The 26485-nt window shown below is 41.3% G+C and overlaps 2 protein-coding genes across 2 annotated transcripts; one reads left to right on the top strand and one right to left on the bottom strand.

The window, feature by feature from the left end:
* Nucleotides 1-8136: 8136 nt before the first annotated feature.
* poc1a (POC1 centriolar protein A) lies at nt 8137-25733 on the bottom strand. Its single transcript, XM_049732849.2, has 11 exons — nt 25569-25733; nt 23815-23899; nt 23553-23724; nt 23118-23297; nt 22948-23055; nt 22738-22853; nt 21637-21770; nt 19952-20020; nt 19759-19827; nt 13533-13775; nt 8137-8956 (listed from the first exon to the last, which is right to left on the bottom strand). The coding sequence occupies exons 1-11, from the start codon at nt 25581-25583 to the stop codon at nt 8825-8827; spliced, it is 1323 nt and encodes a 440-aa protein (XP_049588806.1). The 5' UTR covers nt 25584-25733; the 3' UTR covers nt 8137-8824.
* Nucleotides 24204-25225, top strand: LOC125976887 (B9 domain-containing protein 2). The gene has a single exon (XM_049732851.2). It carries the CDS (start codon nt 24532-24534, stop codon nt 25057-25059), a length of 528 nt encoding a protein of 175 aa, XP_049588808.1. The 5' UTR covers nt 24204-24531; the 3' UTR covers nt 25060-25225.
* Nucleotides 25734-26485: the final 752 nt, after the last annotated feature.

Genomic DNA, 26485 nt, shown 5'->3' with positions numbered 1-26485 from the left:
AGAGCTTGAAACTGAAACAAAGAACGTGTTCTTAAAATGTGCTCAGGTTAGAAGACCTATTAATAGTTATTTTGGTTCCAGAAGATATTAAGGGATCAAAGGTGAGATCATAGAGGAAAAAAACGATGCAGCAATGATGCGTGGTGAGCCCCAAAGGCCTCAAATGTCCAATTGGTTTGTTGCTTCTACTTTTTATTTTTTTTTTAATTCAAAGGACATTGTGGCACTCCTGGTGTGCGCACTCGGGACCAATAGACATATTTTAGAGGGTATGTCACGGTTGACCAAATTTACAAGCCGTAGATGATCTGTCATTATTATTAAACACTTTGCAAGTCACTTAAAGGGTCACACAGTGCAAGCTCGCCTCATGCATCACTGGAGGCGGCGGCATCTGCTCTGCATGTTTGTGGCTCGGGACTGCGGTCAAAACTATGGACGTGGTTACTGCCGGTCTACGGGCGGCAGTTAGCGCAACCGCGTCGCTGCACAACAACTGCTGCGGCCGCACCGCTGCCGCTCGGCAACTTTAACTTTAGCCCAGCGCGCGTCATCAAAGGCGGGAGGTTGGAATACATCGTTTGTATGTACGATGGATGATGTGTCAACTCAGCAGCTGGTTAAAAACAAACGATGGCGGCTTGTCTGGTCATAACAGGGAACTGCTGGCCGCGTTAGAAGTTTTTATAGTCAAGTTAAAAACGAAATAAAGCAAGTGAGGCAGCTGGACTGGCAGAGTATGTTGACATATGCGCAGTTTCTAATTGAATAACCCCAGCTATCGTGGATTGTTGTTTTCATAAAGCGGCTGCCATTTTCTATATTTATCTAAATTTCCATCTTTTCACGTTGTGGTTTTGCGGTACACCAGTCCACCGCCACTGACATGCCGTGTCTTGGATTGATGTGATGGACATGGCGTTATTTTTGTTGATGCAATTACGCAGCAACAAAGGCCATCATTTTGAGGGCGGCGGTTCTGCCCGCGATTTATTTATCTTTAGCTAACCAATGTTAACCTAGTCGCAGCCAAGAGGTGATTTTTAGGAGATGTGTTTCTAAATGGGGTCAGTGTCAGTGGGTCGTCTCTAGGCTCCACCATGAGTGACCTCATAGGACATCAGCAGGTTGTGACAGAGGAGGAGGGAGGTGGAAAGAGGAGCGTTTGATTTCCTCACAGCTGCACAGAGCAGGGGTGGGATCGGGGGGAAGGACCAGCTGCAGACAATGCATCCCTTGACTCGTCAGTGAACACACACTCACACATAGACATGCATGCACGCGCAAGTACACGAACAAGAGAGGGAAAACTTCAGGGCGGTCATGTCCACACACACAACAAGCTCTGTTAGCGTTTGCGTACAAACCAACGGGAACATTTTGAACTTTACGCACGACCACGCTTCCCCGCCTCAGCATGTGTGTACTCTGTATGTATTGTTCCAGCAGCGCCGATAGGCGGTGGGATGGTGATCATATTGTTTGCGAGAGCCTTGAGGAATTTGTGCAAAAACGGAATTCATTTTTGAACCTGTTGAGTTTTGCACCTTGGTCATGCATAATGGTGAAGAGTTTTGCTGAGTTTGCAAGAATGCGCGTAGTCCCTGTGGACCTCAGTGGAGAGTTGTGCAGTGGTTCTCAATCTTTTTGCACAAGTACCACAAAAAACAACGTATCATTTATGTCAAAACAGTAGAATATTATTTAAATGATCTTTTCAAAATCATCCCTCTCAGGAACTTATTTTATGGCTGTAATCAAAGTGAAAATGATTCTTATCATTATCATTAATGTTATTTAACGCCAGTTAGCAACAAAAGTTGAATATAAGGAAATGAAAAAGTCTTTAATTTATGTCGAGGGATATTTTGAGATGTTGGAGGCACAAACGGCTGGACAGTATATGAATAGCTGCATAAAACAGCAATTATATTTTCCCAATTGGATTTGACTACCTGTGACGTTTGCTATGTCACATTGTTGGGATTGTCGCAGGGCCAGTAATTGAATTCTATTATGTTACCAATGTGCAGGACACTTGTGTCTGTTCTGTCGTTTGAGTGACTGAGTAGGTGGAGGCTGCTCGCCCACTCTAATGCTGCCACTGCTTTCGTCGCCACACACGTTTAAATTGTTTCTAGGAAATGTGTCACATTATATTTGTCTATATTTTAAAAACAACCTTTGTTTTGGATCAGGTATATATTAGAGGCATTTATTAGACTCTGTAATCTTCATTGGGCGACTTCAGTGTCGTCTTCAGGAATTGCAAAGGGGAATATTCAAAGCTATGAATTTTTCAGCAAAGATCCTCCTCGAATATGCGCGTGTGTTTGTTGAAGACGGTATGAACACGTGCTTGCAACGTGAACCCTCTCTCAACGGGAGTAAAGTCTCTCGACTGAATTCATTAAGCAAGATCAAACTAGAAAGACAAAAGAAACCAACTCCTGAAAGTGGAGAAATAAATGAGCACCGTACACGAGTGACTGAATGAAAATCACGGGAATACATTTCAAGGACCTTTCCTGCTTTTAAAGGGGACAAATGTGGGACACTGACTTTAGAACTATAACAGTATATAAAATGAATGTGTTCCTTCATATAATTGAGTTAGAACTTCAAAATTGCTTGTGACAAGTGAATTTCAAATGTGCTGTAATTACCATTTCAATAATTAGAATGTCAGAGATGTTCTTTCTTTCAAATCATCTGGAAACTACTTTGTAAAAGCTTCCTTGCTTCAACAAATTTGTCAGACTGGTCTGGTAAGGAAAATATGACATCTTTATGGTCTCGGCGTACGTGTAAATGTTAGCATGAGATTTTGTCAGACTTTATGATTCATTCAGGCCCCGTTCACATGTCGTCTCTTGAATTATCTATCAGGAAGCGAGTAGAAACCCTTCAATCTTCCTTTATTAAATAACCCCAGACATTTTGGAGAATTACATGCGACCATATTGCGGAAGAAGCCGTTTGGAGAAGTTGCAAAAGCATAAAAAGCATGCTTAGATGAGTCTGGTGCGGAACAACTCAAGACCCCTCACCTCAACCTGATCATATCAATGTACAGTGTTTAAAACGATCAAAGTACCTTTTCTGATTATATAGACTTTGTTTATTTTTCTGATATTGTCTTATATAACTGTCAAAAATATTTCACAGGTGTTTTTGCTCGAGTGAGTAAAGAAACCCCGCAAGGGTCTTAAACACAGAAGGAGGTGTCTGTCAAGGCGTCAGTGTTAATAAAGCCAGAGTGACTCATCTAACCTGCAGACACTAAGAACAACATTGAATGTGTTCCCATTCCAAACTAACTGAGACCTTTATTTGAACATTTATCTTTTTATTTTATTTTTTTATTAACTTGGCCGAATCACGTTGGAGAGGAAAATGTACACATGTACAAACAGCACATCATTTTGTTATGTTACCATGACAACGGGAGGAAGTACAGCCTGGTCAAAGACGTATGGCCTTTAGGGTCACTCATAATGATCATTTCAGTGTAAACAACAAAGCAGGACTTTTAATTAAGGCCTCACTAGTCTGCTATGTTACACAACAATGTCAGTAGCTCATTTCAGTGCTTACAGAACATTCAAATATTGAGGTTTCTTCAAGAGTTGCAGATTAATGATTCAATAAACTAAGTAGGTTCATTTATTTAAGATTGACAAATTATGGTTGGGTAATTTATAAAAATATTCCATTCATTAATACAAGGTGTCTTTTTTTTGTTGCATGACTACCTTGTCCTATGAGCGAGTGGCTGACCTTTAGGAGATGAGGTGAGACGGAGGTGCAGGGAGGGTAGCAGGTGTTAGCCGACTTCTCCGAGAATTTGTTTTATGGGTTGGGTGTGTTGTCAAGAGTGGTCATCAATTTTCAGTCTGCCAGCACATTTGCACAGCTTGCCGTATGAAGTGCTTTCAAGCGGCACGGCAGGACAAATGAGCTGACCCAAGTGTGTTAAATCAGGAATATGCTTGACGCAACTGCACTTGGCTTCAGATGGCCCCTCTTTGAGAATGAGAGGTTTCTTCAACTGTTTCATGGTGTATGTGAAGTCAAAAAGTGAAAAGCATGTACTGTACAAGTCAGTCCAATCGCATTCTTTGCGGGGAATTTATTTTACAGAAACTGAGACCAACAACGGTAAAGCTCAGAACTCCAAAATCTTTGTTCCGCAATCGGGTTGACGGTAGCAAACGAGTTCTGGTTGCATTTGAAACTTCCACTAACTGCAGAAAAGTTTGGACTTTTTAGTGTAAAATAGGATTCAGTCAGCCTAACGCTCATTCCAACCCAAATCGATCTGCAATTGAAGCGTAAGAATTGTCTCTAAAGTATTTAACTTGTAATTGACTCATCTGTAAGTTAAATAAAATTGATTAGGTAATTGATGAAAAGGAAGTATAAAGTTGAATTGAAAGGTCAGTAGACTGATTTGTATGTTGTTTTGGTATTTTAGTTTTTATGGCCGCCTTAATTTACTTTCTACTTTGTAGTTGATGAATTGAATTTTATTTTTGTTGTTCTTTGAGGCTGAGTAAACGAGGTCCATGTGAATGGCTTTGGATTTGTACCGCCTCCGGCCATTCACTCTGAGAGAGCGAATGGAAAAGATGGTTTTAGAGCACAAGCCCAGGCGTGGGTTGAGATCAACGCAGCGCCAAAAACCTCAGCAACTGTCGACAAGCGTGGCTCAGTCTCCAGAGTAGAGAAGGGTTGCGGTGAGTGGATTGAAGTGGTGGCGAGGAGAGTTGGGGGAGTGTGTTGGGAGGAGGGTGTGTGTGTGTGAGTGTGTGTGGGGCTGGGGGGGTTCAGGAAATGAGGCACTAGGGAATCTGGCCAAATCCAACTCAGTTCCAAAAGGTTCTCCTGCTTTGAAAACAGCCAGTGATGTCACAACGTGGTGTGCGTCACATGGACTTAAAACTTTTAAATAACACTCATACATGACTTTGAGTGTACATAAGACTTTCTTTAACTACTTTTTTCTAAAGAAGTGTGTGAAATGCAACGCTCTTCTCATTTCAAAACAATCTCCCATCATAAATAATGTAAAAAAAATTTTAAAAAAAAGTAGAATATGCCAAACGCTAACCTTTCATATGTAGTGTTTTAGTATACTGGGGCTAAAACGAAATATTATTTTGACGATTGATCAACCTTTCAATTATTTTTCAATTAATCAATGAATTTGATAGACCAAATCCAACCCTTCATTTAAAAACAAAACACAACTTTAAAATGACATAAATCAATTATGATTAAGTTAAAGGTCCGGTTCGCCTCATAACAAAAAATAGTTGATCAAAACACTTTTTTTTTTTTAGATGCTTTTAGTCTCGTGCGATTTTCCCATTAATTTGTCCCATGCAGTAATTCACAATATTTCATTATTATTATTATTATAATCACTTTAGTCATGCTTTTATGATTCACTCCTTACTGAAGAGAAACCCAAATAAAAACGTTTGCAGCATGCGATGTGAGGATGTCAGCATTATTCCAATTAAAGATTTAACACGTGTTGCTTTTTTTCCCCGCACCTTCAAACCCAGCAGGTGGTCTCATCGAATGGGGAAAGGCCGCACAGTCGTTCAGTGGTGCTCCATCAGTGGGATTAAAGGCTCGGTGCTAGCTGTTAAAAAAAAAAAAGAAAAAGACATGATTGCCATGATTGCAATGCTGCATCACCCAGGAGAGACCTATCATCAAATGAAGGGAAAAAAAAACTTCCTGTTTTGAATTATTCTGAGTGCAGTTGCTGCATTGGGTCTGTCGCTTCATGTGCGTCTGCGCCTTTCTGCATATTTCCGAGCACATGCAAGCACTTTGAAAGATATTTTGATGTGGCCACCAGCGCACACTTCTTTCATCCCAGGTGGGATTTTCTCCTCCTTGCTGAGAGCGAGAACAAAGATACACAGCAATGTGTCAAGACAAGCATTTTTAGTTATGGCAGACATTTTTGGAAAGCCCCTGATGCTATTCAATTAAAATAAAGCTGAATTGGAACAATATTTAGGAACATGTTTTGCTGTTTGTGATACTTTGTTAGACTTTTTTTTTTATCACTGCAAAATTCAACTTAAATATAAACAGTTTTGAACTTATTTTGACACTTTTGATGGCCTGACTTTGAAAGGGATTCGCTTATTTCCTGTGGAAAATTGGGAATTGCTTGACCTCAGGCTCCAAACTGTATCTGGCATTTAGACAACAATTGCAATTAACTTGCAGCGGTCCTGTTACTGTCTACTTGCTTCACTTTTAAAAACCGAAAAAAAAGGAAAGAAAACACAGCTGTAAATTCTGTGTTTTGATCTGAGAGACAAATTATAAGTGGTTACTAGAACTCGTATGTCTAAGAATACACTTCAGCTATTGATGTCTTTAGGAAAAAAAATTGCTTTTTTTATTCCGCAATGAAACGCCAAATGATAGCTGCAGCAGAGACCAAGAGGGAACCAAGAATTGTCACTAATGATGCCAGTTTAGAGAACAACAAAACAGGGAGAGTACAAGCCCTGACATATTGAACCAGGATAACAATAAAACATGCTCATGCACACACACACACACACGCACACACAGGCAAGCAGTGGCGGCAACCACAGCTTACAAGGAAAAACATATCCAGATGTTCTCCTCATAGACTCACCAACCCCCCTCCCACACACACACACAGATACACACAGACACACACTTGTAGGCAACATATGGCCCGCATATTCCAGAGGCCTACTCTCAAGACTCTTTTTACATATTTCTGCAGACATTTGTACACCTACACTTGTCAGGAAAGCACAATGTCAATATTAAAGTAACCAGTAGCAGACAGCCCTGTTTTTTTTTTTTTTTTAATACAGTACTGCATTAGCGGAAGTGGAAGAAGACAATGAAATAACGGAAGGGCATGATAAAGTAGTCAAGCACAGTAACACAATAAGGCAACTGAATGTATTATATTAAATTTTCTGAGGATTGTTGCTCTCAGAGTCCGAAGCGCCTCCTCTACAAGAGCTCCTGGCAGGCCATCTGCTTGAGGCCCATAGTTACGGAAGGGAGACGTATTTTGTGTGTGTGCGTGTCTGAGAATGCCCCAGACAGGAAGGAAGAGTGGGCCCTGCAGCCGAGAACTCCGCTTGTGTTTTACTTCTTTTTCCACGAGTGCAAGAGAGGCCGAGTTGGCTTCTTTTAAAAGAAGTCAGTCATTAATACGTTTCCTCCCCCCCTCTTCCTCTCGTGACGCCACACGCCGCTCTCGGGACTGACCTGGGACCTGGACCACCGTGTTCTGCGTCAACTCATTTGTTCCATGGGTTAAAAAAAAAAAAAAAATCACTGTTTGTGTCTGTGAGTGTAACCTCAAGCTCATTTCCATTGAGGCTACTAAAAATAAAAGTGCTGATTTAGCAAAAAAAAAAAAAAAAAAAAAGCCAGGTTGTGCATATAATACTGGAATGAGACATAAAGACTTTGGGGTTTCTTAGTTTCTACTTATGTTTCTATTAATGTTTTAAAATAACTTTTTTTTATCTTCCTTCACAGTACGTTAATGATGCCCATAAACAGGCCCCATCTGAAAATGTTTTCCTTTTCCTTCCTGCTGAAGTCTTAACATACATAAACATCACAATGGTGTTTGTATCTGTGACATTTTTTAGACCTTGGGGTGAAGAGTGATTTGCAAGGATAATTCAGTTCTTCATTTTGGCAAATCTAGTCATTTCTTCCAGATCTCCAAAAAATCTACCTGAACAACTGATGTGTATGGTGTCGATGGATCTTCTATCCTGCCTACGCACGGCACTCCGAGGGAAACCAAAGTTGGCGGGCTGAAGAGTATTACTTGGCGGAAGCCCGGCCTAATACACTTCAAAAATCTGGCAAAGGAGGTGGTGAAAGTGACTCACCATGCGCTTGAGATGACAAAGCTCACGACTCACGCTGTCCACATCTCTTGCTGAAGACAACAAAACAAACGAAAGTCACGATGTGTCGGACAACCGCTTTGGCTCCGAGGACCAGTCAGCGGAGGAAATGGTCCTCTTAAAGCGTGACTGTTGATGACATCATCGCCCTGGCAAAAGTAATGACAACAAATGGACTTGCAGGGAGTTATGAAACAGCATCTGGAGTCTCTTTAATTTCAAGTAGGAAAGGGAATAAAAAAAAAAGGATAAAAACATAATAACAAGATGAAGGTTGGGCTACAACAGTAAAAGTCACGTTGTAGTCCGAGTACAGAAAGCAAATCCAAATATACAAAAAGCACCCTGAGATTAGCTTTCACTTACCGAGAACATATGGAGCCATTTTATGGGCCTATAGTACTTTATATTGATGCCTCATATACTACAAGCTGTTATGTACACATAGTGTAGTTTAGCAAATGCTACCTCCACAAATAAATATTTTGATGTCCTTATGTGGGTCTGTGAGTTGTCATGGTAACAGAAGCGGCAATTGCCATTGACCAAGGAATTTACAGGACGGTCTATAGACCTATAGACTCGCACTTTTGCGAGAGAGGGCCAGATGGTTTTATGGGGAATCAGTCTTCTTATGATACGTTACTTTTGAAAGAGGATGAAGTCACCTCAAATGTTTAAATTGTGAATGAAGCTTTGGTTGCTATTTGATGCCAAGTTTGTCCAAAACAGCTAAAAAAAAAAAAAAAAAGGTCTCGCTGAGGCAAGCAGGAAAACGTCGCCTACTGTAAACACACTTCATCAGCAGAAAAGAGTTTTGTCGCAAACAACCACCTCTGCAACATTTGTCCCTGCCGCATCTCGAGCGACCAGGCTCAGTGCGGGGCGGCCGGTGTCCAGCTCCCCTCGTCTGGAAACGTTTGTGCTTGAGACGCCACCTGGTTCTGTAAACATTCCTTCAGCTTGTCTTCTGTCAGCGACAGCCGCTGTTCCAAGATGGACACCGTCTGGACGGAGAAAGAAGAGGTGGATGATGATGAGGAGGAAGGGAAGCGAGATGAAGAGGAGAGGAAGGAGATGGATAGGGAGAGGACAGAGGAGGCATGTTAGACAAGGACGTGCCGCGCCGGCGTGACAGTGATGGACAAATAATGGCCGCAATTGTGTGAGTGTGAATGAGGCAGTTTGTGTACTTTGAAAGCGCAGTGAGTGCGGAACATTATTGCTTAGAAGAGATCTGCTTCTGCCTGGCACAAGATACTCGAGAATATGTAGAATATCGATCGGTGTATTCAGCAGTTCAGCAAAATCCTTGGAAACTCCAAAGATGAACACTCTTCAAGTTGGTTTCACTTCAAAACAATTTAGATTTCGTTGGTATTTCAGCAAGATAATTCGCTCAACATAATTTGTTTTGGCAGGCCACATAAAAGGATGTGGCGGACCAAATTTGACCTCAGGCCTTGAGTTTGACATCTGTGAGCTAAACCATTTCTACTTGTGCTTCCACTCTATTTAGAACACAACTGTCCCGACACCTTCAAGATTGAGATGAGTTTAAGCCTTGTGCACTCCATTTGTCAAATACTTTCAATTCACTGCAACTAAGGTAAATAACAGACTAGAAATCATCCAGCCGTTCTCTAATGAACCAAGCACATGTTGCTGGTGCCAGTGGTCTGGCAAGATCAAGGCTGAGCCGTTCCTTGATTGAATTATTTGTGACTGCAGCAAAATGGGTAGATGTTGCTTGGCTTTCATTTGATTTTCTTTGTTTTTGCCCATGACGGATTGATTTGTTATTTGAATTTTGAGTAGTGCCTGAAGACATTCAAGACAAGAGAACATTGGTGTCCCATTGCAAAGCCGGGGCGGTGTAATAATGATCACAAATCATCCAGATAGCACTTTTACGACAACGGTTCTGCAAAAAAAAAAAATTGATCATCTCAAGGAAGCGGAAAACAGTAACATGATTGTGAATGTCTCCCTTGTGTTGCCTGGTGACAAACACAGTGCGGCAAAGAAGCGACTTTGAGTACAGCGAGTGAGGAACACATCAATGTGTCTCAAACTGTCTTGTTGAATTCTTCAATCGAAAGACCTTGTTTGCAGGATTGGTTGGAAAAAAAGGATATTTAATCAATTTTTTATGTTTTCGTAGGCATTGTCTGTTTGGAGTGTTGAGTGTTGCTTTGTTACAAATGTTACAGTGCTAAACTTTTTTCCACAATGTTTTCACACATAAAGTGTCAATGGTGGTTCGATAAAAAAAAAAAAAATACTTTGGAGTGGAATTACATGATACTTAAATCTCATCTCAATATGTATCCAGTTCATGATTGTTTATTGGACATGATTCTAAAGTCGTCAACGGGATTCACTGCCACTGTCATCTATGGACATGAGGTATGCTTTCCAACATTTTGGTAGTTTGGGTATTTAAATTGTGACACAATAATATCTGTGAGATCTGTCAAAAAGCTAAAAAATGCGTCGACGCTGCTCTGTCATGAATAGCAGCGAAATCATTCGTCAGTGCTATTTTGTCAATTATGTTCTTGATCAAGTATTAAAATGCTACCATTAAATCTCCTGCTGAATTGGTTCTAACATAAACGGTTACGTGATAACTCATTTAAGGTATAATGTTGCATGAAAAATGACTTATGCCCTCATTACTGAACAAATTAAGTGAAGGGGACCCTGAAGGTTTTTTTTATTACTCCAAACGAGGTAAAGGGAACATGTTAGCCAAAGTAATTAGTATGTGTTATGAAACCGTCCCACACGGAATGAATATTGCGGGCCCTGATAGTAATCAGATTCTTGCTCAGAGATATTTTTTTTGGGTTTGATATTCAACAGAGTTTTTCCATGAGGCTATTGTCAGACTTGTGGGGGTCTCGGGTGTCTTTCACTGCTGCGAGAAGCTGGCCAAATTGAGTTGTATGGAGAGAAAAAAATAAATGCAGCCTGTATTTTGCAACTGGATCCGAGTGATGCTTGTAAAGATCCCAAAAAGTAAAGCTGAAGCAAAGTTTGGAGAGTCTCAGGTTGAACTAAAAACATGGACTTGGAGACTTCACGGATTAAACCACTTTGTTATTCCTTCCAACTGCACAAATCAAAAATTTTGAGACAGTTGGCAGAACATCAGGGCATGCAGAATTCCAGAGGAGTTCAAACAGTACTGAACGACTGTGATATCTCGTGCAGATAGCACAGAACGCTGATCAAAGTATTATATAATTGTATTTTCAAAGACAAAATGGCTGAAAAGTCCTGGTATGTTTCTTCATTAAGGTTTAGAATGTTGAAAAGGGGTTTTTAGTGTTATTGTATGCGCCATGGAAACGATTATTCCCAGTATAATTATTCCTAACATGAAATACTGTTTGGAAAGATGACCAAATCAAATTTTGCCTGAATGGATTGTGGTAAAATTTTAAGGTATGAACCGGCAAACAAATTCGGAGTAAATTGCCGTCCGAAGGCTTAGTTTTGTGAGGATGAGGGGCGTTTTCTTTTGGGGTCATCAGTGGAGGCATCTCCTGTTATTCAATCCATCCAAGGCGTGTCTATCTTTCTCCTAGTCTGTGTTCTGTCGATCAATAATACCCTGTTTATCTTACCAACCTGATATGGCCCCCTCAGTCCTCACCCTTACGAATGTCATTTGTGTGATTGTGCACGCATCCCCGGGCTGTGGCAACATGACACCACTGGTCTATAGTTTTCATTTAGGATAGGAACCAAATCTTTATGCCCCCTAAAATAGAGCGAGCCGTTTTTCTTTTCACTCTTGAATGCATTATACTCCCCATCGCCTTCAGCATTATCGGCCTGTGTTACACGCAAAGTCTCATCGCTTTGGTACGGCCCACGCGATGTCTGACCCAAAAGATGTTGATATCTCACCGCTTCAGTCGGAAAGTGAAGAATAAAAACACAACCCTCATGTTAAGTCGAAGACACATGACCCAAATATACAGTGAGGGGGGTATTAGTGTTGTGTTGTGTGTGTGTGTGTGTGTGTGTACAGAAATTCTTTCTACAATGTGTTCTTAGCATTAAATCTTTCAATACCAGAGGGAAAGTCCAGTTCTTTTACTCGCTTTGTCTCATTTCGACATACCCTAAATTGTTAACATGCTAAGATTATACGCTAGCATAGCTCAAGGACATTAATCTCGCTCAAAAACCTTCTGTAAAGGAGGAAGGTCAGCTTTTCAAGTGTATTCACGAAGCAATGGGAAAGAGATTTTCTATGCATGGGCTTATTAAAACTGTCGATCATTTAAGCACTAGTATTAGTTAAAAAGTATAATAAAGGCTTAGGCCAATGCCATTAGCGTGACGTATTCTAGAAAAGGAAAACCGACTCGTTAATCAGAGATTATTCTCCGGTTACACTTCTGGAATGTATTGGAACATGTTTCTAGAAATGGCGGCTTAACTTCCCTGCGATGCTTTCATAGGACGACTGATGGAAGACATTCAATAAGTACTCTGGCTTGAGTGAAAAAAAAAAAAAAAAAAAAGTCAGTATAGAGTGATGTATAGCACTTACACAGTACATATAGAAGGGGAAAGACAACCAACAGCTGGGTGGACAAGTGAAAAACAGCTAAGACAGCAAAGTGTGTCTTTGGAAGCTTCTGTCGTATGCTGAATAATTCATTCGCTTCCCTCAGATTCCTCGACTGTGAGAATCACAAAGAGCTGAATGGCGAAGAAAGAAAATATCGGCAGTTATCCGTGCTTTCCTAAAAGCATGGCTGTTAGAACATGCTCACGTTTGCCTTATTTGATAGCTGGCCGGTGGGATTGGAAAGTGGTAGAGAGAAATTAGAGTGAAACAGGCCAAACAACTTGACATGTGACGACAGCAAAGGTCAGAGTTCATTCCGTGACTTGTCATTGTGTCAGATATTCCGGTCGTCATGTTGAGTTTTCAGATTTGAAGGAAACATGTATTGGTGGTGAAATGTGGAAGTGGTGTCAAAGCGTGCCGCAGCCTGCTTCGCGGAGCTATTTGCTACTTTTTTTTTTTTTTTTTGCAGAATCCCATGCAGGTTTCTACACATTCATATGTTTTGACTGCAAAGATTCCTATGTGGCATGTCCTCAGCTTGGAATTTGTAGACTCTCCAACCCAAGTTCCACAATATATGGTAGCCAAAGCTACCTAAAGTAGTCAGATATAAAATATTGCTGCTATGAATGGGGAACTACAAATACCTGCTCTTGTTATCTGAGCATCCATAATTCATGAATGAAATATAGATAAAACAACATAAAGGGTCTGCTGCTGACAATGAAAACTGAGAATTACAACCAAGTCCATTCTGAACAGTTTTTGAGTGGTAATGTACTGAACAAAATGTGATTAATCAAGCAGTTAGAAGCAGTGTCAAGCACCATAGACATACGTAGTTATGTAATTATATTGGTGTTTGTGTCGCTGAAACCATTTCTGTCCAACAAGTTGAGAAGTAAAAGGAAGCGTTTGTTCTCTACTGCATGAGTGGGTGGTGCGGTGCTTGCGTTCCTCCAAAGTTGAGCCCGACGTCCGCTTACCTGCGTGAGAATATCCAGTTGGCCAATAATGTGTTCGAGTGTGCTTGTAAGATTAGGGCTGATGGTTTCCTCAATGGCATGGGTTTCTTGGAGCGAGGGTTGAGCCGGGCCGTGGACCTTTGCGTGGGTGGGACTCGAAGTCATGTGGCTGGAACTGGTGCTGGAACTTCTGTAGGCGTGAGGATGCATGGTTCCACTGTGACGACGGCCCATTTTGGCAGCAGTTCGGGTTTCATCTGAGGCCTAAAATCACAGGAAACAGGAACACAGTCAACAGGGGTGTCAAACTCGTTTTTTTCGCGAGCCGCATTGTAGTCATAGCTTCTTTCGGAAGGCCATTATGACTGTCAACCCAAATAAATGTATGAGCACCTCATATTATATACAGTAAAAGCTACAAAACAAACTGACAAGTAACTCGTTTTCAAATCAAATGAGTAAAAACTGGTCAAATATTTAAAAAAAAGATATTATTAAAAGTGAAGACAATTTGCAATTCTAGTAATGACCCAATTTTACGCACAATTTGTCTTCGCGGGCCACATAAAATGATGTGGCGGGCCGCATCTGGCCCCCGGGCCTTGAGTTTGACACCTGTGTCTTAAAACCTAAAACTTGACTGATCGTGTTGGAACAAAAAGAAAATTAGATGAACCCTAATTTGAAATCCTATATTAAAATCCGAACTAAAAAAAAAAATCACCTGAGCTTCAACCTCGAACGTTAAATCCCAAAAACTGAAACCCCGACCTTAACTAAAACATACAAGTCTAAACCTGACGCCAAATTCTAAACCTGATGTTTAAGCCCTAACCAGTAACAGGAAACGGAGGTACACCCTAGAACTAAATAAATGTGCATGGCTAACTCACGGAGGTAAGCTATTTCAACACACCTAAGTGACTGAAAACTAAGAACGAGAGTATGCAGCTCAGTGTGGGTGGCAAAAGACTACCTTCCGCACCAAACAAAATAATTATGCTCAACACGAAGCGCATGCTCCAACATGTACTTCCAAACTACACGTCGGTAGTGACAGACTTATTTCCCCCAGAATTGGGAGTAACCCAAAAGGAGGAGAAAGACAGTCTGACAGATTTCATGTTGAAATGTCAGTAGTGAAAATGTGTTACTTTAAAACTGTTGGATTTAGAACTGTTGAAAGGAAAAATCATATATTGTGTTTTTGAACTTTTCATCTGAAATTTAAAGTGGTCTCGGTGTATTCCGAGTTCATGCTGGCCAACCAAAACAGTTTATGTAAAACAAATCCATATAACATCTACATATTCTTATAACGCCGGAAGGCATGACAATGTCCTCAAGTTCACTCAGCGGTGTTTATACGGTGATTGTGAAAAATACAGCCCGTCATTACGGTACATTATGCCTCACTAATATTATCTGGTGCACGCTTTGGCATCTGATTCACATTATCATATGCATTAAGCAACAGTAGAGCATGTGACATTCTGATTTATTACCGTTCCATTGTTTTTCATTCCCCCTCCTCAAGATTTCACATCTGTATTCGGTTTACATCGCCTCCGTTGAAATTGGAACGGGACATTTTCTTCTATATTCTTCTGCCCTGATTTTCGTATGCATTGCTCTTTCATTTGGAAGTCACGAATAGAAATGTTTTTGAATTGTGTGTATTCGTTATATTTTCAGGTGACATTTTTACACAGCAAGTTTTGTACGACAGACGCCAGTCAGGCAAAACCTCGATGTGGCCAAATGCAAACACAAACTGTATACGCACACCGACCCAGCACCACCCTGACTAATGAATCACCTGAAGTGGAAAACCAACAGTGGAAAATTTCCTGAGGCCCAAATGAAACTTTGATTTGAAAGCAGCAATCCATCAATGGACCTTGCATGGCGCACTCCACAAAGAGTGACACTCAAGAAGAGAACGTTTTTATGAGAGGAGACGGACACAAGCTGGGACACAAGCTCATGGCCGGGTTTTATAACTTGATACAAAAGGAGGCTGAAACTTGAAAAAAACTCAAAGGCTATGAGGCTCTTTTCCAACCCAGGTGTTACTCATAACATTCGCGGGGGCATTTTATTGAGGTGCCAAAGCTCTGAAGTCATGCAGTCTGCCTCATTGGCATGCTTTCACCCAGCTAGCATTACCATTATAAGTTACATATGTTCCAAGACATGTATAAAATGAGAAATGCTAGAAGAATGTGTGCCGTTAGCAAAAGCGTACATTATTATTCAAACAATGGGACTGCAAGACCAAAAGGGGTATTGAGGTTCTCCTTTTGAACCCTGGTTTAGATATGTGGAGGATTTCCATGTTCTGTCAATAATTAAAGCAGGTCTCCATGGGTAGGGCAGCGTGACGTTTTAAGGACCTGAGTCAATCCTGAGCCAATTCAAAGATCCACAAATCACGTCAAAAGACTACAGTTCGCACTTTGCCAAAGAAATGAGGAAAGTTTGGAAATCGACCCAAAAGATAGTCACCACCATACCATGGAGTTACATCATTCCAAAGAGGCTGCATGTGAGCAAACGCAACCATTTCTTTCATTTTCCCTTTGTCTATCTTTTGCATCACACAACTGCACCTTTTCTTCACGCTCCTACCTTTCACTCGCCATTTTCTCCCGTTTGTTCTCTTGCTCTACTGGCCCATTATCTGCCCTCTTTAACTCCTGTTGCGATCTAGTCCTCAACTATGCCCAGGTCCATCTCCTCCCTCTTTCTCTCATGTTCCCCTTTCCGGCTCCCGCTGGCAAAATGCAATCAATTTCCCATTGTTGACATAATCATAAAAAGCTTAAAGAAACGATGAAAGACCCACATACAGAACAGTAAAAGCTGTTTCATAAATGTTGTGGATTATTTCACTGGTCAACGAAACTTGCCCATATATTTATCATTATTTATTATGTTTCAGTCAACTCTACATGACACCATCTTTTAAGGTTTGAAGATTTTGGATCTCACATCATGCCCAGCAAAACAGGGCCTTCAAAGACTCAAAGTAACATCTCAATATTGCAGTTATATGCATGTATTGTGCAGCAGCGCAATGAAAACAATGGAAGGGGGAACAGAAGTTCATGCTGCTACTAAAGTCTGTCCCTCCGCATCCTAAAGCCGTGCAGTGCAGTGCGGTGGAGTGTGCATGTGTGTTGAGCTGTGAAGGGGAGCCTGTTGCGAGCGTGCGGATCGTCTGCCTGTACACGTGAGCGGGGAGAAAGACCCAGATGTGAAGCTAGAGACGAGGGGGGGAGGCGGGGAAGATTAGGACGGATGCGATAAGAGAGAGCTGATCTGCCTGTCAGCTATGGATGGTGCTCGTACACACACACACACACGCATGCACTCATTTATTTTCCCACAGCAGTGAGGAAATCAGAAGCTGTACAGCCTCACACACATTCTCGGTCTTCGACCGGGCAAGAGCTTTGTTTAAAAGCGGACTTATCGTCTTGAACAAACAGGCCTCAGTGTTTCTGGTGGCGTGCTCATGACTGGCAAATCATCACGCATGCAGCCTCGCATCCAAGCACATAACCAGATCAGCATATCAAATGTGCTAGTTTGGAATTCCCTGTGGAGCTGATTCCCAAGGGGGGTAAGCTGCAACTGTGAGCGGCCTTTCCCTCCATGCATTTCTCTCGTTAGTCAATCTCTTTTTGATTAAATTAATTGTAACCGTAAGCTGTATTGGGCTGGGAGTGGATTCTCAGCATAGAAGGATCTTCCACAAAAACATAGATAGGAGGTTTTAATTGTCTTGGAAAGAATATGTGTCACTGCCACTTGAAGTTATTCTGAATAAAAGTGCATTTGAGGACTAAGAAATCAAATACGTATGATGAGAAAATCTTGGTATGAAAATCCTGAGAAAGAATAATGTACATTTCCGGGTCACTACATGTGAATATGTCTGAATATATATAATAGTTTCCGTTAAATTATTCGATGTATCCACAATGCTTGGAAAAATAAAATTGTATTTCACAAGCTATCTGTGTTCATTCTGGTGGCAGAACACTTTCACGCGTTCCATTCTCCGCATCATCCCGCTTCACTTCCTAGGGAGGCGAGGTGAGAAAGATTTACCTCCCGTTATTAGAACTCCGCTTGTTGGTTGTTTACGCCTAAATCCATAAAGCGTTTGAAATCCATTTCTAAGCGACTACTGTTTAGGCGAGAGGGTGAAATTTTTTCACTCCTTCCCTTCCCTCTCAGGCGACACACACACGTGGCAGATGAAAGAGGCGCTATAAATAATGAAGTCTGAATGGATAAATAATACATGAAAAGAAAAACCTAGGAAGGTGGCACTTTCATGGTGCGTCACCAGGCATGGATGCCAACGTTACAATTTGCAGGTGACAATTCAAGGAAAGAAAAAAAAAAAAGATGAATGAAAGCACAGGAAAAACAACCTTAATTAGAATGGCACATTGTTTAAATAATGTTCCACACGTGTTTGTATTCTTATAAGAGGAACACATGGTTTTAAAGTCCTAAGTGGAAGCTTTATGTAATGCTTCAATTAATTTTGTTATGGTTTTAATTACAGCCTGATCTGATGGTATTATTGAAGTTAAAAAAACATTGCATGCAATCGGTGGGTATCTGCTGAGTTGCTTGGCAGTTATGAATACAATTTCAGGCAAATGACCTTTCGCTATGACCCCCGCTGCTCTTTAGCTACTCTTGCAAAGTCCAGAGTTATTTTGGTTATCTAACGCAACGAAATAAATCTCCTTTGAAACTGGCTAGTTTTCTATTAATTATTCTAGTGATTAAAATCATTAGGCCCAAACCATTGGAGCCAGGAGCATTAGCATTTGGGTTGGAAAGCTAACAGCATCTGACCGTTATTTTATAGAGAATACAAGTACATACGCACTTTTCCAGGATAGTTGAGGGTTTAAAAAAATTCTCCCAAAACTCTTTTTAAAAGGGCAATTACAGTGTATGTCCAAAGCCTTAAAAAAATTATTACAATTTTGTCATGTACTGTATATAATATAAAATTTTGTCATGTACTGTATATAACGTGTCAGTCAATTGACAGATGCCCTCTTTTTTTTTTTTTTTTTTAATCAAAAGGAGCCCAGTTGAGGATAATAAAACATCTTAGTCCGGTTTTCAGATTCTTCTTCTGGTTCTGATCTTGCATTTCCCTAACGTGACTCGATGCAATCTGATAATTAAAGCTAGCTACTCTAAAATCCCAGCGAACAGATACACACTTGATTGCACTTGTTGAGGCAAGTGAACAATCGGGTATGAGAAAGTTCAAAGATTGATCCTAGTGTGTGGCTCTGGTCCGTAGGCAGGAGAGCGATCAATACGGGCAAGAAGGAAAGAAGGATGCTGAGTGTTGCGCCTGTGAGGACCTTGACGTTGCCCTTGTTGATGTAAGTAACACTGCGGCAGGTGGAAATGATTGAAATCTGAATCCTTCCCTGACGCTTCCTCCCCTCCTGGCAACCACCTTCGCCTTTTAAGTGTGAAAGCGATATTTGACGATCCATTTTAATATTTAAAGAGAGCTAATAGCCGCAATACCCTACGACCTTGTTTATCTTTTGAGAAAATAGTCAGTCCATTATCTAGGATCAACTTTAAACGTCAACTTAGGGATGTATTGTGATTAGATATAATAAACATCTTGATATCCATAACAGATTTTTTTCGCTGGAACGGGTTCATCAGAAATGATAGATTAATACGCAAATAAAAGTCAGGGAATAGGGATGAAAGTGTTTCACATCAAAGTGAAGGTGCAGGACCAGATAGATATTGATGGTCCTGCACCAGAGACATGGAATACGCCAGACTTCAAAGGTTGCAATATGCTTGGAGGGGAAAAGGCGGCACGAAAACACTAAACACCGGGCGGGGCATCTGTATAATGTGGGTGCCATGTGTTTATTTTTGCACTAGCTGTAAATATTTGCATAAACCTGTACGTGAACCTGTGAGATTATGTTAATATTTAAGCATAATATTTACGTTGCATGTGAACATTCTGCTATTGCTGGATAAAAAATTGCTTTGCAAAAAATTTGGGGTAATACCATTTGAAATTGATTTAGTTTCAATGAGTTTGAGGTAAGGTCTATGTTTTTTTTCAGGCCTCAGCATAACCAGTGAGCAAATAAGTTGAGAACATTCAGACAGGCATTCTCCCAAACTCGGTCAATTTGCTTATCTATGAATTTGCTGGCACCTGGTTGTTGGACTGTTGCTTGTTGGCTGTTCCACTGGGCTCATCGAAGTTGCTCTTCCACATCAACACCTGCAGGACGGTGTAATATTGTCACATATTTTTGCCAAAAACAACATGTACATGAATGCTTATAGGGATATTGTTTTGCTATAAAATGCAACTTAACAGGCTACAAGTGACTTGAACTTATTACCTGTTCATCAGCGCCTCCAGAGGCAAAGTACTCCCCCGTTCTGGAAAAGGCCACACATTTTACTGGACCCTGCGGAGAAACAAAGGCGAGATCACTTTGAATCTTTGTCTCACCTGACGACTCCTCTGCTAACTGCTAAACCTGCACGGGGGCACGAGGAACCAATAAAAAAAGCAGTAGACGCAGGGGGGCAGGGGTCAAACTCTGGTCAGTACCGGCAAATGATCACCTTGGGGGTGTCGGGACAAAGGAATGGAAATGAAACTCACACATGAGGCGAGTGGAAATAATAAAACGGGAGCTACGTCCTATGCGCGGCTGGAACCCAGACAGGCCGGCTTGTGTGAGGAATGCTTTCCCAGAAGCACCTGAGCGAAGCAGACAGTGTCACTATGGCAACGCGACGACATGACAGACAGTATGTTCTGTTTCTGCTCTGACTAATGCCTGCTGCCAGGCTGGCACTTGCCGGGGCGAGACCAACACACATTACTGTATTTTGCTCTGGGTAGACGTTCAATAATACTATATGTGCATTTGTCCGCTCTTTACTCCAACCTGCCTCCATCTGATGCCCCGAACAGAGTTTGAACACAGTTCAGCCTAAAAGTGCATGGCTCATGATATATGGTTTGACAAGCCGCTGTGCATTCTGTCCTTCCATTATTATTATTATTCTAATTGTTGTTGACTTTTATCATACTGTACTGAGCAGGCTAACCGCATGGCTAATTTGCATGAGAGCAGGCCAAACTGGTATGCAGTGTGGGTGGCGAGAGTCTGTTCTCAGCTGCCATTTAAGAGTAAACAAAAGTTAAAACCCAGTAGAAACGATAAAACAGGAAAGACTTGGACAGTCTCCTGTTTTTTTTGTGTGTTATTTTAGAAGCCAATTATTCTTAATGATCAACATCATTTGAATTTAGAGGCTCTACTATAGTCTGTGAGAGCTCCCTGCTCGAACAGATTGGGGTCGGTGCTGAGCCAAAAAGAACAATGTGACAAATGGAGAGTGTGTGCGTGAGATGACAACTTCTGAGGTGTGAGAGGAGGGATATGATTTATCTTTAAAAAAAAAAATAGTACAAGGAAGTGACAAGTGTCCTACAAAGACATCACACACGGGACACAGAATTGTGTTGGATTGATAGGTTGCCACTGGTTGTTGTGCCTGCCAGTCCAGACGAGTCTAAAGTGAGAATATCAAAGCTGTGACAACAGACAGACAGAGTGGAATTGACGTTGGACAAACGGAAGGAGATGAAACAAAGAGGAGGAAAAAGAAAAGGAGGAGGAGGAGGTGGAGGAGGAGAGGAGCCACACGGACAGAGGAAGAAACAGTCCTGTTCTGGAGATGAGTCATTATGAGTGGGCTGCTTGCCTGGCAAGTATTAAAATACACTGTGTACACATACACAAAAGAGGGGGAAATAAGTAACTGACCAAACATATGGTACATATTGTTAATAATAACAAAATTCAATGGAATGTGATCCAATTTTGTCAAATCAGCACTGGAGGTACCGTTCTGTTTATAAAATAAAAAAATAAAAAAAAGGCTGATGACCTCTGACCAAAACAAAACCTAAATTAAACTCAGCATGCCGTGAGTTATTGGCAAGTTAACTCCTTTGAATTTGAAGCTATATGTCCAAGATGTAAAGAACTTAGGCGCGTGTTTGTACCTGGTGTCCGTGCAGTGTGAACAACAATTTTCCCTCCACGAGGTCCAGTATTTTGGTTGTGGAATCGTTGGATGCGCTGAGGAGGAAATTACCAGATGGGTGGAAAGACAAACTGTTCACCACGCCACTGTGAACTGGAGAGAAAACGCACACAGAAGTACAAAAGACTCATATCAAATATTTAAATACTGTTAAATTGTTCTTTGCCGTAAACACAGCACCACGTGACCCGTAGGCACCACGTGACCTGTAGAGGCCTGTTGTTCATAATTAACCTACCTGCATAATTCAAAGCAATATAATCGATTATTTGCCCCATTTTCGATGTACCGCCAACTCTATTTTATGCTCCTCCCCACACTGTGACTTGATGGTGGCTCAACAACATGTTTACATTCACACAAACGGGGATGTCAATTGCAATAGCCTGTGGCAAGCTCTTATAATCACATTTGATTCATGTCCACATGCACTGTAGTAATTGGATTCTTGACAAGAGACAAAATGAGCACAGCGAGGGTTTCTTTTTGTGAACCACGAGCGCCCTCTCTTGGCTGAAGGATGACAGCTGATGGCTGTCCTCGATTGAACTCTAATGCTCTGGAGGCTCACTAAATTGAGGTCACACAATCATAATTTCATCTTTTCAAGAGATTTGGCTTGTTTGAAGTCCAAATTGTACCACTTGGTCGTGGGGCGGTTGTGACTTTTGAAGTTCCCATGTTAACATCCAAATCACAGATAATGAGGATGCATCAAAAAAAAAAAAAGATTTCAATTTGGCCACTTAAAACAAGTGAATCATATTTTATCACATCAGTCTGGGAACTTGCAATCTCAATCAAAATAATGAAGAGGAAGAGGGGGAGTTGTTAAGGTCTGGTGTCATTTGCCGTTATTATTTCTCGCATCTGAAATCCACTAAGGGGAGCTAATTAACATAACCAAGCAGTAGACAAACAAAATGCCCGCCCCCCCCCTCAACACTGGCAATGAAAAAAAATATGAATGCAAATTAATCCAGAAAAACAGCTGATTGTCATCTTAAATTTAACCGACTGTGATTATGTAAAATAATAGCGAGCGTCTGGACCTCTTTACCTTGGTAATGTTGCAACATCTTAAGGGTTCGAATGTCCCACACCTTGACTGAGTTGTCAGTGCTGGCTGCAGCGATGCACGTTCCACTGGGATGAAAATCCACGTGGTTTGCATAACTTCATAAATGACAAAATGAAAATCAATTTAATACATCATGAAAAGACATTGGTGAAATTCTTGTTAAAAAAAAAATAATAAAAAATTGTTCACCCTGCATGTTCATAGAAAGAATGAACACATTCCTTGCTGTTCCTGTCCCACAGCTTGATGCTTTTGTCATCACTGGAGGAAACGATCAAGCGGCTGTCTGGAGAAAACCTGGAAGAAATGCATATATTTAAAAATGAGGGTGCAATTTGGGATCGGAAAAAGTTTTATACCTGGCACAGCGGACCCAGTTGATATGCTGGTTGAAAGAGTATAGAAACTTTTGTCGATGGACGGCCCACACTTTGACCGTCTTGTCATCAGATGCCGTGACAAGAGCTTGACCGTCCCAGGAAAAATTCACACTTCGCACGGTGGCTGTGTGAGCCTTAAATACAGTTGACTGAGCCTTCCTGTAAAACCCACAAAGCAATATGTTTTACTGATGACAGTCAAAATTAAAATAACGCTACTCGGTGATGAATATTGCCTGTAAACTTTTTCCTCTGCTTTTATAAGCTGTCTTCAAAATGTGAAGATTTACTTGACAATAATTTGTTTTGTCTTTTAACCCAAACTCTTTAAATCAACCAGTAAATAACATACCAAGAAAAAATAACTAAATTCCTATCCGGGCAAAAAAAAAAAAAAAAAAAAAAAAAACCTACATGTTGGGCACCCAAAGGCGCACAGTCTTGTCTTTGGAACAAGAGGCTACCAGGTGTCCTGAAGGAGAAAACTGGATGGAGGTGATGGAGTCTTCATGCCCATCAAAACGATACGCACGCCTCTGAGGTGTCATGTTCCAGATCATCACGCTGCAGTCTGTGGAGCTTGTGGCTGGAGAATGACAATCCAGGGCAGTTGTCAGGAAACTCAACTCAAATTAAAAGACTAATTTATGAGTGAATGAGATATTAGAACAGTTACCGATCTGTTTCATGTTGCTACTGAAGTCCACACCCGTCACGGCGCCCTTGTGGCCCTTGAAATTACGCTCAAGTGTCGGGTCATGCTATATGGATAAGGAGACAATTTTAAATGTTACCCAGCATGTTGACCTGTAGCATGAATTATTAAGCAACAATGTAAGATTTTGTATGAACTTAATGGCAGACTGCCAATGGAGCTCAAAACATGACACATGCCTGTAGACTGCTTTGTCTGCAATGTCCACAAAAATTACGACTTATTATCTAGATTGCTTATAATGTATACCTCTACACATTCACAGTGACAAATTCCTTCATTAAATCTTATCATTCATGAAACTGTGTGCCGGCTCATCTTTATCAGCCTTATACCCGCATGGTGGCGCTGTTCCGATTGGATACGCTTCCAAGCGGCGAAGAAGAAGTAGATCCTCCTTCAGATTTGTTCGTCTCCGCTGTGTCTTCTCTGCCTAGTTTTTAGATTTATGCATCCATCGCGGCCTTGCACAAAGTTGTTCGGCTTTTCGATAGTAAATTGACGGACTCCGCTCATCCATTTCAGTTCGCCTGACATGCAAAACGCGGGGCACTAAGCGTTCCTGCACGAACGGTGTTGTGCATGGACGTGCGCCTGTGACGCCCGCAAGCTACATAGCTCGCGTGCGATGTGGATATAAAGAGTGGTTTTGTCACGCCAGAGTGGATTTTTCGTGCCATGGCCGAGCTGCACATCATAGGTCAGTTGGTCGGGGCAACGGGCTTCCCTCAGAACAGCCTCTTTTGCAAATGGGGGGTTCACACTGGTGGGGCGTGGCGACTTCTCTCCGGCTTGAAGCAGGGTCAAACTCAAGTGGACTGCCCCCAGACAGGAGACATGGCGTACTGGTGCCATCCCATCGACCTGCATTACGTCACCAAGGGTCTCCAAGGTTGGCCTAAGATCCACCTCCAGGTGTGGCACCAGGATTCGTTTGGTCGGTGCGAGCTGTTCGGCTACGGCTACTGCCACGTCCCCTCCAGCCCGGGACATCATCGAATTAGCTGCTGTACGTGGAGGCCCCTGGGCTCCTGGCCGGAGGAGCTATCGCGAAGGTTCGTCGGCGGCGGACCACAGCTCAAGAACCCCGATCTGATCTACAGTGGGGCGGACAGATACAGGCTACACACCGCCGCCATGGGCACTGTGGAGCTGGAGCTCGGCATCATCATGAGAAACTTTGACAAATATGGCGTCGAGAGTTGACGCTAAAGGACTTGCATCTATCTATATGTGTACATTTTTTTCCCCAAGATAAATTTTGAACTATGAACTACCAAATGAAGAGTTGCACCATTAAATGGCTTAAGATGCTCAACAATCATGTGTTCTCCAGGGAAAGAACTGAACAATAAAACATTTATTTCCATAATCCTTATCTTCATTTCCAACCAAAAAGTACTGATGAATTAATGTCATTCATTATTCATTCAGCTTCTGCACATTACAGTATGCTCCTGCACTCCGGCGAATCGTAACGTACTACCATGCCTTTTGTGTGCTCGTGACATGTCACGAACATTTAAAAAACAAATTAAAAAAAGGTTTGAAATATGATTCCCTCAAACTAACGTGTATAACAGAAATACGAGAACAGTTTCACACAGTCTTGCAAATGTCAACGTTATTTTGTGACGTCCGTTTTACGTCAGTTGCTACTTAAAAGAGACGCGACTTCAACTTCGGCTAACAGATAGCTTTATAAACTCTCTTACCAGTACAGAAGTCATCTTTTGTGGTTCAAGGACGACGCGATATGTAGCGACGACTTGATAATTGTTTATCAAGAGTGATACGGGGTGAGGGGAAAAGCTAGTTGTTAGCCGTTAGCTCAGCTGCTAGCCTATGACAACAAGTTTCAGTTTACGCGCCGCGATTGGGCGCCCGGCTACCGCAGATGCCTTAAAGGGGACGCCGCATAATTTTCTTTACAATGGTGGGGGGGGGGGGGGGGTTGAGAATAAATACTAACATATTGCAAAGAACGTAAAATGTGCTATTATCCTAATTTATTAATAGTTAACAAGCAATTCTAACGCAGTCTTAATATCCTTTTTCCAAAATGCAGTGCTGGCTTATTGCCGCCAGATGTAAGCAGCGTGCTTCTATTAGTGGTGAGCAAACTATACACATGGATATGGCTACAAAATGTCTTAAATGGTAAAACAATTGCCAAACTACTTTAAAAGACGTCATAAATAATATACCATCCTTTTAATGTGCATACAAGTGTTTCCTCAACTTTATTATACCAAAGCATCAATTTTACACAAATGGATGACTGGAAAATCCTTGAGCAATTATTAGTTGTTAATGGAAATTGTTAGTTTTAATGGAAAACACGAAATTGTCTGGGTGACCCCAAACTTTTGAACGGTAGTGTACATAGTTTCTCTTCTAGAAGTTGCCAAGTTTTCAGATATTCTACTGAAGTTAAATATTAGAATGCAATTAACTTTTCAGCACTGCCAGTTTTCAGATAGAACAGAACAAGAAAGTAGAACCTGAAATAATTATTTACACAGATTAATGGTGCACTTGAGTTATAGAGTAAGTTGAACCCTTCTCTCATGAGAAAAAAATGTGCTTGGATGTGTGTGAACATGTTCATAGTTTTTGCCTTGGGCGAGTT

This window comes from Syngnathus scovelli, chromosome 11, assembly GCF_024217435.2.
Source record: "Syngnathus scovelli strain Florida chromosome 11, RoL_Ssco_1.2, whole genome shotgun sequence".
NCBI classification, from domain to species: Eukaryota; Metazoa; Chordata; class Actinopteri; order Syngnathiformes; family Syngnathidae; genus Syngnathus; species Syngnathus scovelli.
The sequence above is the reverse complement of the archived record's forward strand: the minus strand, read 5'-3'. Positions and strand labels throughout refer to the sequence as shown.

Coding starts and splice junctions, on each gene's coding strand:
- LOC125976887 (XM_049732851.2), top strand. CDS start 24,532: ATGGCCGAGCTGCACATCATAGGTCAGTTGGTCGGGGCAACGGGCTTC.
- poc1a (XM_049732849.2), bottom strand. Junction 23,298..23,552: donor CGCCTTTGGGTGCCCAACAT/GTAGGTTTTTTT, acceptor TGGGTTTTACAG/GAAGGCTCAGTCAACTGTAT. Junction 19,828..19,951: donor CTGGAGGCGCTGATGAACAG/GTAATAAGTTCA, acceptor ACCGTCCTGCAG/GTGTTGATGTGGAAGAGCAA.